The 17,402-nt window shown below is 55.7% G+C and overlaps 1 protein-coding gene across 1 annotated transcript in view; it reads left to right on the top strand.

Annotated features, from left to right (window-relative positions):
- SIN3B (SIN3 transcription regulator family member B) overlaps positions 1-17,402 on the top strand; it is a 40,502-nt gene that overhangs the window by 15,440 nt on the left and 7,660 nt on the right. Inside the window, 11 exon segments of the mRNA XM_069477224.1 lie at positions 5,027-5,149; positions 6,390-6,479; positions 6,995-7,113; positions 9,804-10,011; positions 10,331-10,387; positions 10,389-10,427; positions 11,155-11,271; positions 12,317-12,555; positions 13,204-13,387; positions 15,458-16,064; positions 16,573-16,742. Of these exon segments, the coding sequence (XP_069333325.1) occupies positions 5,027-5,149; positions 6,390-6,479; positions 6,995-7,113; positions 9,804-10,011; positions 10,331-10,387; positions 10,389-10,427; positions 11,155-11,271; positions 12,317-12,555; positions 13,204-13,387; positions 15,458-16,064; positions 16,573-16,742 (1,953 nt within the window).

Raw genomic sequence — 17,402 nt, 5'->3', positions numbered from 1 at the left:
GAAGTGTGTCTTCCAGCTGTGTTCTTTTTCAAGATTGTTTTGGTGTTCAGCACCCCATGCAATTCCATGTGCATTTGAAAATCAGCTTTTACGTTTCTACAAAAACGGCCATTGGGATTTCAACGGGGATGCATTAAATCCTTAGATCACCTTGGGGAATGTTACCATTTAACGACACTAAGTCTTTCAGTCTACAAATACAGTCTTTCCATTTATTTAATTTCCATTTAATTTTCTTTGGCAATATTTTATAGTTTTCAGTGTACAAGTTTTGCACCTCCGCGGTAAAATTTATTCCCAAGTATGTTACTCTTATTGATGCTATTGTAAATGGAAACATTTTCTTACATTTTGTTTTTGGATTGCTCATTGCTAATGTATAGAAACACACTGATTTTTTTTGCGTGTTGATCTTGTGTCCTGCAACTTTGCTGAACTTGTTTATTAGCTTTACAGTTTCTGTAGACTCTTCAGGATTTCCTATATATCCTATATATCTTTATTTGCAGATGATCATATCTGCAAATAAAGATAGTTTTCCCTCTTCTCTTTCCAACGTCGATGTCTTTTCCTTCTTTTTCTTGCCTGATTACTCTGGCAGGACCTTCCAGAACTGTGTTGGATAGAAGTGGGGAAAGCAGGCGTCTTTGCCTTGTTCCTGATCTTAGAGGAAAAGCTTTCAGTTCACTTCTGCATATGATGTGAGCTGTGAGTTTTTCATAAATGCCCTTTATAAGGTTGAGGGAGCTTCCTTCTGTTCCTAGCTTGCCAGTGTTCTGTTTCCTTTTTCTTCTTCCTCTTTGTCCTTGCTGACGATCTGGATGACGACCTGGGCCTTGAGTGTGAGTCTTGATGTAAGAGTCTCCCCTGTCCCCCGCTTCACCTGTTACCACCTCCTTGCCCGAGTCCTGCCTCTGAACGAAGACGCAGTGGGGCGGGTAGGGCTGGGAGAAGTGGGTTTTGAAGGGAGGAGCTCGCACTGCGACAGGGGCTGGGTGTGGAGCCCTGCAGGTTTCCGAGGCTTTTTCTTGGGCTTTCCTCTCCCCAGCAATCCTTCCTTCCCTCATTCCTGCTTGAAGTCTCTTCCGGACTGTCTAGGCCGGTGGCTGGGGCTTGTCCCTGTGGGTTAGCGTCTCTAGGACATACAGCACCATCCATCCGTAAGCAGGGATGGCACCTGGAGACACTGCCTGGCTCCAAGTCAGGGAAACTGTGTGCTCATCTGTGGGGCTGACGTCAAGTCCAGGTTGTCGTCGAGGAGCTGTAACTGAGCTTCCCTCCCGCCTGGGCCGCAGCCTTGATGCTTCTGGCCGGACGGTTGAGCCAGGTGTGTCACCCGGGGGCCTCGTTTCCCTCTTTCTTACACGGGAGTGGTCATCCCTCTCAGTCGGGTGGTGACCCGGGGAGCTGCTGTCCTTCAGGTGTTTCCTACGGCATGTGGCACGTGCTCAGCGTTCCAGAAGAGGCAGCAGTGTTTGTGCAGGAAAAGCAGGCGGAGCGTCCAGAGGCTCGATGACTTGTCCCCTCCTTCCCAAATGTCTGCTCCAGCAGAGCAGAGGCCACAGCCCCGTCGCCGTGTCCCCAGAGCTAGCGCGCTGCTGGGCCTGCAGGAGGCCTCGGGGAGTACCTGGTGGCAGGTTGGACAGAGCCCTTATGTGGAACCCCTCGTGACAGGGACTTACCTCTTCCTCAGGCGTCTGCCCTGGGCCCCTCCCTCAAGCCCAGCCTTCTCCCGCGAGTCCGCTGTCCGCCACGCGTGTGTCTCTGAGGTTCAGAATCTCCATTTGGTTTTTCTCCCTCTCCCTCGGGAATCCTGGCGTCACTGCTGCCTTGCTGCACGTCGGATCCCTCCTGACTGGCTCCCAGGGCCACGTGGCCACGCGAAGCAGAGGTCTCGTTGCCTCCCTCCTGCCTCCCTCCTGGTGGTGGTGGTGCAGCCCCAGGTGGCAGCTGTTCAGCCTCCGAGTCCCCAGCAGCTTGGGCCGAGTGCTGTCACCCACGCCGTGGGGCAGCATCCTCCCGCCTCGCACGCTCGCTGGCTCGTCTTCGGGTCTTATCCTCTCGGATCTGGGCCTCGGCGCTCAGCTCTGACTCAGTGTCTGCAGCTCTTCTCCCGAACACCCCGTCCCGCGAGGAGATGGGTGCACGTGGTGTCCCCGGCTGGCCTCCCCAAGCCGTCGCTGACGGTGCAGAGGGAAGGGGTGAGGACAGTCCAGCCTTCATGGCCTGCGCCAGCTGTTGCTGCCCTGGTGGACGGCCAGGGGCCCGGGGCACACCCTTGCTCCACACCTCGAGGTGTTCTGGATTGACGCACTCTGCCCTGCCTTGACACGAGGCCGTGGGTGCGGGGCCTGGAGCCAGGGCTGGCGGCTGTACACCTGGTTCGTGTCTTGCCTTGTCACCTCTTGGTTTCAGGAGCCTGGCAGGTCGCTTCCTGTGCCTCAGCTTCCTTACCTATGAGGTGGCCATGAGGATGTCTCCCACTAGCATAGTTACAAGATTCCTCAGGGAAGCACCTGGCCAGGGTGAGCCTGGGGCTCTAAGGTCCCAAGACGGCTGCGCTGAAGAAGCTGGTTCTGAGACCCCCACTTTGGGGGTGCAGTGGGTGGGGAGCCCCATCTGCTAGGCTGTGGGGGCCGTGCACAGTGGAACTTGCTAACTGATCGAACCAGCAGCCTACACTACTGCCCCAGCTCTGTGGAGTCCTGCAGCAAGGGCGGCCTTAGCTCTGCGTTTCCATCTCAGTGGTGGTTCTGCAAGCGCTGCGAGCCCCTTGTCCTCTGATGGCTGTGACCACAGCGCCCCCTGGTGGAAAAGGCCAGCATTTACGAAGTTAAGAAGTTGGTCCTTTCAAAATCATCCTAGAAAAAATATTTCTCCCAGAAAACTGCCTGCCAACATAGTTTCTTTAAATGGCATTTGTTACCAATTCAGCAAATATTTTTAGTGTAAACTGGGTGATTAGAGCTAACTTGTACATTTAGAAAGATTGTATCAACTTTTTAAAATTATTAAAAACACGCACTACACCATTTGTTGTAACTGAGGTTATACCTTCACAATCTTTTATGTTAATTTTGGAGCATCTGTTAAAGCTGCAGGAAGAAGAAAGCAAAGATAAAATCTGACATTGTCCTAACTAAACTCAACCGTTTCTAGATAAGGGGTTGGCGAACTTTTCCTACAAAGGGCCAGATAGTAATTGCTCAGGCTGGCCAGTTGACCTCTGTTGCAAAGACCAGTAGCTCAAAAGTGGCCTGGAATATACTCGTATGTCAATGAATAGGCGTGGCTATGTGCCAATAAAACTGTATTAACAAAATGAATGGGTATGGCTGAGTACCAATAAAACTTTATTGACAAAACAAATGGACATGGCTGGGTACCAGTAAAACTTTACTCCCCAAAACAGGCTCTGTTGTGGTTAATTTGCCAACTCCTGATCTAGGTGGTTTCTGGGGTCTGTCTCAAGCATTCACAAATTGGGACATTTAAGTGAAAATTGAGAACCATGTGAACTCTTGGGAGAAGATGGGTGATACCTGCTTGGTGAGCGACAGGTGTCCCCTCCTGGTCCTCAGTCCCACTCAGCACATGTCATATTACCACCTGGCTGCCCCTTTTAGGAGCTGATGTTTGTCCTTGTTCTAGGATCTACAAAAAGAAATGCTAGTGGAGAATCATTACATGGATGGCAATTTTTCCGCTTACGGTTTTTGGAATAGCCTTGAATCTTTGGGTAATTATTCCCCAAATAAGTGTAATTTCCTAAGGGACAGGTCTTGCATGTGGCTAAATAATAGGTCTTTATTATTATTATAAAAATAGCGCATGCCCATGAAAAAAACCAAGCATTAGCACAGGTATCAAATATGACATGCAGACTTCCATCCCTTCACTCAGTTCCCAGTCATTCTTTTCCGAGATCAACACTAGCAAGCATCTTGTATATCTTTCCAGAAATTTCCCCTGCATCTGCAGACAAATGCTTACCTTTAAATATTATTAAAAGTAACAAACGCCATCTTGTTTATTCTGCCTGTTGGGTTTTGCAGGGGGTGTTTTGTTTGTTTTTCTTTTTCATTGACTATGCCAGGTATACCTGTCCCTGGTAGCAACCCAGAGCCTGCTCGTTGTGTCTGATAGTGCCCGCTGTTTTGTTCAGGTGCCCCACGACCTGGCCATCTCACCCGTGCTTCGGGCTGACAACACAGGCTTTGCGTGGTGTCTTCGTGTCCAGGTCCTGTGGTGGTGTGGGGACCAGGACTGCAGTGGGGGTGACCGCGGTGGTTCAGAACATTGTAGGGCCTCTCCGGCCCTGCCACATCCTGCAGGAAACCTGCCGTCTGTCTGTCTTATCTCCTGCCTGCTCCAGCTTTCTGATGCATTCGTACAGATGCAAATCCTGCGTAGATTGTTCCAGAACCACTCTCCATAAATATTTCAGCACCCTATAGATAGGGATCCTGCTTGGGATGGACATCCCAGACCTCTTAGTCGATGGCTAGAGCCTGGGAGGGAGGCCCTGGACCTGCCACAACACCCCAGCGAGCGATGCCATTGCCCCCAGGAGGCGTTCCATCATTCATAGAAATCAGTTAAAAGCCCTGATTTCTGCAAGGCCCTACCAGTGACCTGGTGAGCGTCAGCCGCTTCCTCCTGCTGCCTGTTTCTCTGCCCACCGTGCCTTGCGTTTCTGTGGCACTGGCGTGCATGCGGTGAGGCGCCCTGTCTGTCGGTGGTCGGCTGGGTGAGCCCCTGCACCAGGAGACCCAGCCCAGCTTCTCCTTCCCTCCTCCATGAAGGCCTTACTCAGGCCTCCTCCCGGCTTTGTAGCGTTCGTCTGTGAGGATTCGGGTGCTCAGGTCTCTCCCCAGTAGACATGAGCATCTCGCTAGAGTCACCTCCTGAGCACACAGAGCCCACTTGGGCCGTGGGCCGAGCCGAGAGCAGCTCTGTGTGCTCAGACACACGGGCCCGGCCTCGTCTCTCCAGCGCTCACCACTGTCTGCGTTTGTGTCCGCAGTTCACCGGAAACGGGCCGTGCGAAATGAACAGTGTCCAGAAGAACGAGCACGAGAAGAGTCTGGAACACAGCAAAAAGCGCTCCCGGCCCTCGCTCCTCCGGCCCGTGTCGGCGCCCGCCAAGGTAACTGTGAGCCGTGCACGTTGCTGTCTGCTCGGGTGGACTCCTGTGAGCCTGGCCTTGCCTGGAGGTGACCAGGGAGCAAGTGCAGAGACAGGCAGCAAGCCCGGGGCAGGGGGCCAAGGCTGGACCCTGGTTTGGCTTGAAGTTCACCAGCCATGGGATCTTGGGACATTGACTGCCCTCTGAGGTGGCCATTCACCTGTTCTCTCTGTCTCACGAGAATGTTGTAAGGAGGAAGAGGTAGAGTGGTACCCTCCCAAGGTCAGAAGAAATGGAGAGTACAGTCTGCTCCTTTCACCATGGGGACTCTTTAACAGGCAAGCCTGCCACGTACAGTTGTGCGGGTTAATCACTGCACAACTCAGGGGCGAGTGGGGCTGAGATCTAGCTCCTGTCATGTTCATCACTGGTGATGGTGGTTTCCTAATTCTGTTATTCCTTGTACGTTTACCGGTTGTCTTTCTACTGTAAGGAGGAACTTTCTCTTCTTCCCCATTTATGTAGTTGTATGTATCAGTATGGACTCTGGGTTATCCATTACTACTGTTGTTGATCTTGACATCCAGACTGTTCCAGATGTGGCCAGTGGCCCTTCAGGCTGACTCCTGTGTCCTCCTGACATATCGTCCTCATTCTTCAGGCACTTTGGAGATGGTTTTGGCTGCACAAAATAGTATCCTGAACGGGTGTGCAGCCAAGCTCAGGTCCACGTCCAGCTTAGGGACAAAAATCTTCACAGGGACTTGAAACCTGGCTTCTCCAGTGTCATCCCCTTCTGTCCCCTTGTTACTACCTCAGCCCACAGGACAAAACAGGTGGCAGGAGAGGTTTCTGATGTCACCGTGTCCAGGGGCACGTCCCCCTTGCCATTCCAACTTAGTGGCTTTCCCGCCTGTTACCAAAGCCCTAAACTGCTGAGATTTAGATCCCAGATTTGGTGGGGGTGGTTGTGTGGCTGTCACCGTTCCCTGGGTCACAGAGGCCAAGGCTGCCCTAAGAAAGCATGTCCTCACTCCACACAGGGGATGGGGCTACCACAAAAATTGGCAGGTGGTCTCGAAGGCGTCATTTTGGGGGTCCCGGGCAACAGGGAGGCTCCTGCCCATCCCTCACTGGGCACCTCACGGTGGTCCCGTCAGGAGAGCTCAGTCTTCGCGTCGTTAGGACTCGGACAAAGACAGACAGAGAGGCCGTCCTCGGGGCACACAGAGCGTTAACTGCGTGGAATGTCTCTCCACAGAAGAAAATGAAACTCCGTGGTACCAAAGACCTGTCCATTGCCGCTGTGGGGAAGTACGGGACCCTGCAGGAATTCTCCTTCTTTGACAAGGTGAGCGTGGCCCCCAGCTTCCATCTTGGGGATGCCGGGTCCAGCCGGCTGGGCCGATGCCCCCTGGGCCTGCCCCCATCCAGGCAGGCCTTGCTACGCCTGGTCCATGGGGGGGGGGCAGGCAGGGCTGGGAGGAGGGACTGGCCCCCAGCGCTCCCCACGGGGAGTGGGGGCACACGGCATGGCGGGCAGAGGCCACAGCAGGGGGAAGTCGGGGCTGAGAGTCCAAGCAGGGTTTGAGGACATACACATCTGCCACTCTGCAGTGGTGTGGCTTTTTCTAAATCTGGGGTGTCCTGGGACTCCCGCCCAAGGCCCGTGGACAGATGAGGCGAGACGCCTGTGTGCACGCGCTGTCAGCCCAAGCCGAGAGCTGCCGCACAGACAGCGTCCACTTACAGACCACAGCTGGTTCCTGTAGAGCGTGCCCATGTTGGTGACTTGTGACATCTGAACCTGGCCCGGGGCTGAGGAGCAGGGGTTCACAGTGGGCCCCTGGTGTGCTCTCTCCGCAGGTACGCAGGGTGCTGAAGAGCCAGGAGGTGTACGAGAACTTCCTCCGCTGCATCGCGCTCTTCAACCAGGAGCTGGTGTCCGGCTCTGAGCTCTTGCAGCTTGTCAGCCCGTTTCTAGGGTGAGCCGCCGACTCCCAGCACTCCCCGGGTGGGTTTTGTTTCCGTAGACTCCCCCAACCTGGGACAGGATGACGTCCTCCCCAGGTCAGTCCCCACCTGGGGCCCTGAGCTGCCAGGACAGCTCTGGGCACCCAAGACCCTAAACTGGAATCATTGGGTAAATTGTCATCTTGTTTTTATTCAGCTTTCTTAGCTGTGTATGTAGCTCACGTTTATTTCAATCTGTAATAGAAGTGTTTTGGTCTTAAAGTCTGGTGATGTTTTTGTGACCAGAAATGTGCCGCAGGGACTTCACTCTTGTTTATGTCAATCAGCCTGTGGTCACATTGGTGTCGTTATACTCACTTTGCTTAAAGTCGCAGTTTCCGAGAACCTATCGATGATGACGTTAAGTGGGACTTACTCTGTTGACGCTCACGCAGCCCACCGACCTTTTCAGACCCCATTTCATTTGCCCCCATTCGTGTGTGTGCTTTGCGCAGTGTTCTCACTGGGGAGCTTCGGGCCTCTGCCGCAGTAAGACACCGAACAGCTCCAGCACCAGGAGGGGCCGTGCGTTGACCTTTTATTTCCATCCCCCAAACCCTGCCTCAGCCCGCGTCCGTTTCAGACCCTGGCAACCACTCATCTGTTCTCCGTCTGGAAAATTTCTATCACAAAGATGTTGCACTAATGGAACCATGCAGGGGGTAACCTCCCGGGACGGGCTTTCTTACAGCCAGTGTAATTCCCTGGAGTTCACCCAATAAATGCTTTAAAAAGTTCTACCACCTAGAATTGGACCCCTGCTACACGGGGAGAAACTTCGTCCGTGGGAGAGAGTTCCAGCGCCCGGTGACCAGGGCAGCCGAGGGAGGGGCCTGCTGGGCAGAGCTGCAGCTGCGCCTGCACACGTCCCCTCTCGGGCTCGTGGGGGCTGATGGCATGTGAGCTGGGGATTGTGAATGTACCTACTCGAGGTTCCCAAGAGCTCCCGAGAGTTCCTGAGAGCTCCAGATGGGCTCTACCTATAGGACTCGTAAATTAGCATCTCTCAAAAAAAAAAATTTTTTTTTCTTTAGGCAGAAGGAAATGATCTAAGTCACAAATGTGGATTTGCCTAAAGAAAGGAAGAGCATCAGAGAAATGTATAAATGAAGATTTTTTTTTTTTTTTTTAAATGGGTCTCTGGGCTGGGTGCGATGGCTCATGCCTGTTGTCTCAGCACTTTGGGAGGCCAAGCGGGGAGGCTAAGAGTTCGAGAACAGCCCAGGCAACACAGTGAGACTCTGTCTCTACAAAAAATCAAAAACTTAGGGTGGTGGCATGTGCCTGTAAGTCCCAGATACTTGGGAGGCTGAGGTGGGAAGATTGCTTGAGCCTAGGAGTTTGAGGCTGCAGTGAGCTATGGTGATGCCACTGCACTCCAGCCCAGGCAACAGAGCAACACCCTGTCTCCAAAAAAAAAAAAAAAAAAGGATCTCATACATTGTGACTGCACATTATCCGTGATTGGCCTGTTCAGCCCTTAAAACAACCCAGGCAGATACTGTGTAAGCCGCTTTCCATTAATTAAGAAAACCTTCCTTTAAGACTTTTTTCTAATGTACAATGAAACATACATTCAGGAAGCCACGTGATAGACAAATGGCTTAATGAATCATCATCAGGCAGACACCCTAGTACCCAGCCCCGAGTCAGAAACAGACCTTCACCTGGCCCAGGGACTGCCCCCCACGTGCCATTCCAGTCCCTCCCCCTCCCACCTCGGGAGTGCCCAGACTTTGGGACTGATTGCCTCCTACACTGATTATGCTGTGGTCCCAGGTGGGCACTGCCAAACAGCCCTCATCAGCGTTTTGTTTTCTGTTACGTCCAGTGAGTCTCTTTTCATCCCCGAGTTTCCCTCCAATTCTAGGCCTTACTGCTTCTTTTTTTTTCCCCTTGAGACAGAGTCTTGCTCTGTCATCTGGGCTCGAGTGCAGTGGCCTCATCATTGCTCACAGCAACCTCAAACTCCTGGGCTCAAGCGATTCTCCCACCTCAGCCTCCCGAGTAGCTGGGACTACAGATGCTACCATGCCTGGCTGATTTTTCTATTCTTTGTAGAGATGGAATCTTACTCTCAGGCTGATCTTGAACTCCTGGCCTCAAGCGAACCTCCTGCCTTGGCCTCCCAAAGTGCTGAGATTACAGGCGTGAGCCACCACGTCTGGCCTCTAGTCCTGATTTAAAGCTGAGAAAGTTGAGGCTAAGATGGAATCCCTCTTCCTTAGCCTGGGACAGGCACTCATAAGTGAGCTTTGTGTGCGGTTTGAGCAGAGTCTGGGGTGCTCTGGCCCCAGAGCCCCAAAGTGTGGCTCTTTGCTCATCCTCTGCCTTCTGGGTGCGTGTTTGGCTGTTGAGTTGCTCATAAACGGGGTCACACAGTCAGGCTGGGCTGCACTTCCCCCCAACCCCCAATTTTGTTTTAACTCGGCACAGGAGTGCTGACACGGGTATGGGGCAGAATCACTCACACCCCCTGGGGACTTGCAGTGACTTTATGTGCAGCTGACGCTTGGTTCCACCTCTTGGTCCCTCTATGACGTGACATTGAATTCTGACTGTTTTTAACCTCCAGTGTCCACGTGAAGCTGCTCTGAAATCTCTAGAGCCCTCTCAGAAGGTCCCATGGATGCCACCTTACCTTTTGTCTTTATCTTTGAAGGAAATTTCCGGAACTCTTTGCACAGTTCAAGTCCTTCCTGGGGGTGAAAGAGCTGTCGTTTGCACCTCCCATGAGCGACAGATCCGGGGACGGAATAAGCCGGGAAATCGACTACGCTTCTTGCAAGCGCATCGGATCTAGCTACCGGGCGCTCCCCAAAACCTACCAGCAGCCCAAGTGCAGCGGGAGGACGGCCATCTGCAAGGAGGTAGTGCTCCCTGGGGCTCGGCGGACACGGCCCATCCCCCACCCCTCCCCAGCCAACACCGGGTGCTCCTGTCCTGTGGATGGAGGACCCAGTGCTCAGCCCCCCACAATGTTGGATAATGGGTGGTGCTGGGATGTGGCCCAGTAAAAAACTGCCTGAGAAGACACACCGGTATCATACGTGCTGGTAGTTTTGGCAAAACACAGAGCACACGTTGACAGTGTGGAGCTTGGCCTATCCTCCGTCATGAGATGTGCGTTCGTTGATGCCACTATCCTGCTGTGTCCAGGTTCACTGACCTCAGTGTGTTTCTGTTTAGCTTGACTGTGGGACACTTCTTCAGGGTTCGTGGACAGACGATTACTGCATGACCAGAATTCAAGAGTACCTGCTGGATTCCAAGATACAGTGCAGGGGTCTGCAAACTGTGGCCTGTGGGCCCTGGCCCGCTGCCTGTGTTTATACATAAAGTTTTATTGGCACACAGCCACGACCATTCATTTACATATTGCCTGTGGCTGCTTTCTCACTACAAAGGCAGAGTTGAGTATTCATCCCAGATGGCCCGCAAAGCCCGAGATACTTGTTACCAGGCCCTTCCAGAGAAAGTTTGCCAGTTGTACAGTCGGCCCTTAGGATCCACTGGTTCCTCATCCACGGATTCAGCCAACCTTGGATTGAAAATATTTGGGAATAAAAACAGTGTAACAAAAGTAATCCAAAATAAAAAAGCAATACAGTGTAGCAACTATTTATGTAGCATTTATGTTGTACTAGGTATTATGAGTAATCTAGAGGTGATTTAAAGTATACAAGAGGATATGTGTAGGTTATATTCAAGTGCTAGGCTGTTTTACATCAGAGATTTGAACACCCAGGGATTTTGGTAGCTGAGGGGCTCCAGGAACCAATTCTCTGCAGATACCAGGGGACAGCCCTAGTATAACGTGTTCACTTGACCAAAGTCATGTTTTCCCTTAAAAACTTTAAAATTAATCTTACCATCTGCGTGATAAGGTCATTGCCTAGAACATAATCAGGACGGCATTACGTGTCTTCCTGTCTTCTACGCCGGAGGGCAGAGTAAACGGTTTGGGCCACCGGGGCCTGCTGTGCCGGTCACAGTGTGTCCTCTCCGTGCAGGTTCTGAACGACACCTGGGTCTCCTTCCCCTCCTGGTCGGAAGACTCCACCTTCGTCAGCTCCAAGAAGACGCCTTACGAGGAGCAGCTGCACCGCTGTGAGGACGAGCGTTTCGAGGTGTGTGTCTGGGCGTCAGGGCCCCGGGCTGTGACCTCCCCGAGTCCGTGTCTCTCCCCCCTTCCCTATGGGGACACATCCTGATCCTCCTCCTCCCCAGGCTGCTTTGGAGGAAGAAGGATTCCAGCACTTTCCAGCACGTTCATTTCTGCCAGCCCTTGCTAGCCTCTGGGTAGGCTACAGGACAGCATTTTTCGTGTTTTAAAAGTTTTTAAATTTAATTTGTCTAATATTTTAACTGAAATCTTTTATCGAGATCATCGTAGAGTCCCATGCAGCATAAGAAATAACACAAAGAGATCCCGGGTCCCCATTCCCCACTTCCCCAGGGGAAGGTTTGACGTCCGTGGAACTCTGGTGCATGGTCCCGGCCGGGGTGCTGACATTGCTGCAACCCACCGGTCTCGCTCAGCTTCCTCAGTTTGACTTGGACGCGTGTGTGCGTGTGCATGTGTACACGTGTGATGTGCGTGTGTGATGTGTGTGTCTGCGTGTTCGGTCTTGTGTCATCTTGTTACCTGTGGGAGTTGGTGTCTCCATCAGCAGAGGGAGATCTGGAGCAGTCCCAGCCTCGCTTGGATCCCCTGTGCTGCCCTAACTTAGAGCCACACCAGCCTCCCTCCGCCCCCACCCTGTCCCCAACCCTGGCAGCCACCGACCTCTTCCCCATCTTTATCACTGTGACACTTCGGGAAGGTTGTGTCAGTGGAATTGCATAGTGCGTGACCCTTTGGGATTGGCATTCCCCCCAGCACGGTGGCCTGCACCTCACTGGGGGACTGTGTGTACCATGAGTTCTGTCCTTTGGATGTCCTGGGGGAGGGTGGAGACCTGTGTCCGTCCTCAGACGGGTCCATTGTTCTGGCTGCTGGACGCTCCTGCTGTGGTGGGCGGCTGAGGGTCCTGGTCAGTGGCGCCATCGCCCCCAGAACCAGCTGTGCTCACCTGAGTCCTCACTGGGCCCCGTTAGGGCTGCTGCTTTCAGACGTCTCTGGGGTCTCCGACCCCCCCAGTGGCTGAGCCCCTCCTGCCTTCCTTCCCGCAGTTAGACGTCGTCCTGGAGACCAACCTGGCCACCATCCGGGTGCTGGAGAGCGTGCAGAAGAAGCTCTCCCGGATGGCGCCGGAAGACCAGGAAAAGTTCCGCCTGGACGACTCCCTGGGGGGCACGTCGGAGGTGATCCAGCGTCGCGCCATCCACCGCATCTACGGTGACAAGGCCCCGGAGATCATCGAGAGCCTCAAGAAGAACCCCGTCACTGCCGTCCCTGTTGTCCTGAAAAGGTGTCCCATGGTGTCCCCCACCTGGGCCTGTTGCAGGGAGCCCCCAGAGAGCTCATTAGTGCTGTTTGTCAACAGGTGCCACCTCTAGGGGGGTCCCCAGGGCTGTGGGCTGGCTCACCGCCTCCCAGTCTTCCCTCCTCTCCTGACCTTCTAGGACCTTCCACGATGCACATAATCACAGTCACATCAGACATGTCAGTAACTACTGCAGAACACAAAGGGGACCCCTTTGCACCGCAGCTTGCTTTCTATTTAGTGATCTATCTCGGGCAGCGTCCCATGCTAGCGAACAGGTATTTGTCGGGCGGCCACGCTCAGGCCTGCGCTGTGCTCAGACCCGGGGTTCCCGAGTCGAGTCCCTCTCTGGGCTTGGCGCGAGGGAGCTGGACGGTTGTGCCAGCAGCTACACGGAGTGTGCTGGGTGCCAGGGAGGAGGGGAAGAAGCCGTGAACCAGCCTCGTTGGCTCTGTAGGGCCTCCCCTCCCCCACCTCGGCATTTGACTCAGCGCGGGCAGGCTGGGAGCTGGCTGGGCCTGGGTTCTGGCCGTCTGCAGTCAAGTCCAGAGGAAGGCAGGCCAGGCCAGTGCAGGACGCTTCGAGGAGGGCGCCCCAGGTCATCCCCACACAGAGCCCCTCTCGCCCCCTCAGGCTGAAGGCCAAGGAGGAGGAGTGGCGGGAGGCCCAGCAGGGCTTCAACAAGATCTGGCGGGAGCAGTATGAGAAGGCGTACCTCAAGTCCCTCGACCACCAGGCTGTGAACTTCAAGCAGAACGACACCAAGGCCCTGCGCTCCAAGAGCTTGCTCAACGAGATCGAGAGCGTCTACGACGAGGTGAGGCCCTCCCGGCCCGAGGTCTGGGCAGGCTGGGCAGGGCAATGGGCTCTCCCGGCCGCCACAGGCCAGTTGCCACAGGCCAGTCGCCGCGTCTCTGTGCCTCTGTTTCCCCTGCGGTCGGACAGGGTTACTGGCATCACCCTTGCAGGGCTGTGTCGAGGTGAGGGTTCCCGTTTCTGCAGTGCCCAGCTCAGGTAGGGCCGGCCCAGGAGGAGGATTGGTGACTCTACGGTTGTCCAGGAAAGACTTCCTCCCCCCACACTGGGCATCGATGGCCTTTGGTTTAGGTGACTCGGTGGCAGCAGCCTTTGTTTCTTCATTGGTGCCTGTGCCAGACACTGTCAGCCCCTCAGAAGGAGAAGCTCATCTAATCTTGCTCACAAACCTTACTACGCGGTACAGCATGGTCCTGACTTTACCAGGGAGAAACTGAGGCATGAGAGGTTGCACTTGCCAAAGCCAGTCACAGGGGACCCGGGTTCTGACCCTGGGGCTTTGCTTCCTGCCGTACGCCCTCTCGGCGGGGTTCAGCCTGTTCAAGGCTGCCGGGGCCTGGATCATGAACCAAGCCTGAGACGGGAGCTTGGCGGGAACAGCCTCCTCTGCCGGGAGCTCAGCTGGAGCCTGAGGAGGCAGCCGGGAGGGGAGGGGATGCTGCACCCTGGGCAGTGCCCAGACCACAGGATGGAGAAGGGACATTGTTGTCCCAGATACCCGCCAGGGCAGGCGGCATGTCCTCACTGTCTCTCCCTTATTCCTCGCATAACTGCGCAGCGACGCTCGCACCTCCTTTTATGATACGGAAATTGAAGGCCTAGGAGCCAGGCTGCTGGCCCAGGGCCCCCGGCTGGCAGGTGCGGCCTGCCCAGAGCGTGTGAGAGTGCGAGGCCACTTACGGCACCAGTCCTGAAGGCCCCCTCCCTCCCGCGGCTCTCACTCCCGCAGGGCCCTGGGCCCACCCTAGGAGCCGTCTGGTTTCCTCGCACTAGTCCTCGGTGGGGCCTTGAGACCCAGGACCAGCCCCAAGGGGCCTGTGGTGTCTGCAGGGTTGACGATGTGGCCCTTGGAACCCACCAATGTCACTGCCGAGTTGCTGGGACCTCTCCCGGGGGTGGGGCGCCGAGGCGGGCTCCGCAGGTGCAGGTTCTGCGCGTGTTCCAGCGTCCGACCCTCATTCCGTCACGTAGTTTGGAACACGGGGTTACGTATCATGTACGTTATATCACGTGCATTGGACCCTGCTGCAGAGAGGACGTGAAAAGAATTTTGAGGGTGTTTGTGGCAAAAGTGGGACACGTGGGACTTAGCAAGCGATAGGAGAGGGCAGGTGACGCCAGAGCCAGGGGCTGCCCATGGACACCAACCTCACAGACCTCCCTGGGCACCAGCTCAGGGTGCTCGAGCCCCACCGCACTCCACGCTGCCCTGCGGGGACAGGAAAGGACCCCTGAGACTGCTAGAAAAAATGCACGTTTAGTCCAGGAGCACAGCCTGTGCCGAGAAGACACATGGCCTGTCCAGCCCAGAAAGCTGAAGCCTGGCCACGGGAAGGCGTGGGAGGCGCCCCCTCCCCAGTCTTCATTCTGCAGGTGTCAGAGGTCTTCCGGGTGTCTTGGGAGTACCCGGGAGGGGTCACCTGGGTGACCGTGCTCCTTTTGGCCAAATTGCTTTGTACGCACGAGAGGGTTGGAGTGGGCAGGTGAAGGGGAGCGGGTAGAGGGGGCCGATGACAGTGACAGCAAGGACGCAGAGGAGCTGGGCTGAGCCCCAGAGCCACGTGTGACGCTGTCATTGCCCTTGTGCCCTCAGTGTCCCCCCTCAGCTCTGCCATCTGAGATCCTGTGGTGACTTGGGGCTGCCTTGCCTTTCGGGAGGGGACTGGGAACATGAGGGGCTTCACATGGGGTCAAGGCAAACGATCCACCTGCCCCAGACCCTGCCATTCCCCCGACAGTGGTCACCAGCCCCTCTCTGGGCAGCGTACGTCCATGGAGATCCGCGGGCGGGCGTGGGGGTCCCCTCGGTGCTGGGTCGCCTCCCGCTAACGGCCGCCCTGTCACGCTGCAGCACCAGGAGCAGCACTCGGAGGGCCGGAGCGCCCCCTCCAGCGAGCCGCACCTCATCTTCGTGTACGAGGACCGGCAGATCCTGGAGGACGCGGCGGCCCTCATCAGTTACTACGTGAAGCGGCAGCCGGCCATCCAGAAGGAGGACCAGGGCACCATCCACCAGCTGCTGCACCAGTTCGTGCCCAGCCTCTTCTTCTCCCAGCAGCTGGACCTGGGTGCGTCGGAGGAGTCGGCTGACGAGGATCGGGACAGCCCCCAGGGGCAGGGCGCAGACCCCGGCGAGCGGAAAAAGCCAGCACCGGGGCCACAGAGCAGCCCCCCGGAGGAGAAGGGGGCCTTCGGGGACATGCCGGCCGCTGAGCAGCCGCCGGTGCCGCCACACAAGCCCCTGGACGACGTCTACAGCCTCTTCTTTGCCAACAACAACTGGTACTTCTTCCTGCGGCTGCACCAGACCCTGTGCTCGCGGCTGCTGAAGATCTACCGCCAGGCGCAGAAGCAGCTCCTGGAGTATCGGACGGAGAAGGAGCGCGAGAAGCTGCTCTGCGAGGGCCGCAGGGAGAAGGGCAGCGACCCCGCCATGGAGCTGCGGCTGAAGCAGCCCAGTAAGGCGCCTGCGGCCGCCCGGGGTCCAGGGTCAGAGCTCCTCATCTGAAACGTCCTGTTGTTTGTCTTTCTGATTTTTCATTTTGAAATAATTACGTGATTTCACATGGGAAGTTCCCAACATAAGACAGAGGTCCCCGAGTACCTCTTGCCCAGCCTCCCCCAGCGGTGGCTCCTTTTCTACCTGTAGCAGCTCACCAGACTGGGGAGCCTGCGTTTCCCACCAGCCTCCCCTGGCCGTGTAAAGCCATCGTGGCTCGGCTCCATGGCTCTCTGGTTGCCATGGCCCGGTCACAGGGCCCAGCCGAGGCCCAGAGTAGACAACAGCCTGGGTGGCGGGTGGTGTGACACCGGTGTTCCCTGATTTGTCCCAGGGGTGGCCAGTGAGGGCCGCTGGGCCTCGCAGGGGCTTCCCGGGGCCCCTGGGTGCAGGGGCTTGGCTTGGTGGGTTCTCGCTGCCCTGGGAGGCGAGTGAAGGAAAGCCGCGCTGTTCCTGCCGTCCCCCAGGCGAGGTGGAGCTGGAGGAGTACTACCCGGCCTTCCTGGACATGGTGCGCAGCTTGCTGGAGGGCAGCATCGACCCCACGCAGTACGAGGACACCCTGCGGGAGATGTTCACCATCCACGCCTACATCGGCTTCACCATGGACAAGCTGGTGCAGAACATCGCGCGGCAGGTGAGCGGGGCGTCCTCGGCGGGACCTGCCCGCTAGGATGCCGGGGACCAGCCTTTCCTGCACACCCGGGCCGGGAGGGGAGCTGCAGGCTTCGCACAGAAACCTTTCCTTTTTCACTTTATTGAGTTGAAATTCACATAATGTACAATTGGCCATTTTGAAGTGCACAGTTCCATGGCGTTTAGTACGTTCACAATATTGTGGGACCGCCACCTCTTTCCGTTACAGTCCAGAGGGTTTCATCCGCCCAGAAGGAAACTCTGTCCCCGCCAGCAATCACTCCCCACCCCCCTCCCCCAGCCCCGGGCAGCCACCGAACTGCTTTCTGTCTCTGTGGATTGGCCTGTTCCGAATGTTTCCTGCAGACGGAACCGTGTGGCCTTTTGCGTCTGGCTGCTGTCTCTCAGCATCGTGTTTTTGAGGTTCATCCACCTTGCGGGGATCAGTGCTTCATTCCTTGTCACGGCTGCGTGATACTCTGTTGCGTGGACAGGCTGCGGTTTGTGTGTCCTTCGTGTGTTAGTGGACGCTCGGGTTGTGGCTGCCTGGCAGATTGCGAACAGTGCGGCTGTGGGCATTTGTGCGCGAGCTTTGGTGTCGGTCCCCGTCCACAGACCTTTCTTGAGGGTAAAGTGGCAACACGTGAAAAACCCACTTCTC

Source organism: Eulemur rufifrons, chromosome 2 (assembly GCF_041146395.1).
Source record: "Eulemur rufifrons isolate Redbay chromosome 2, OSU_ERuf_1, whole genome shotgun sequence".
NCBI lineage: Eukaryota > Metazoa > Chordata > Mammalia > Primates > Lemuridae > Eulemur > Eulemur rufifrons.
This window is presented reverse-complemented; position numbering and strand designations above follow the sequence as displayed.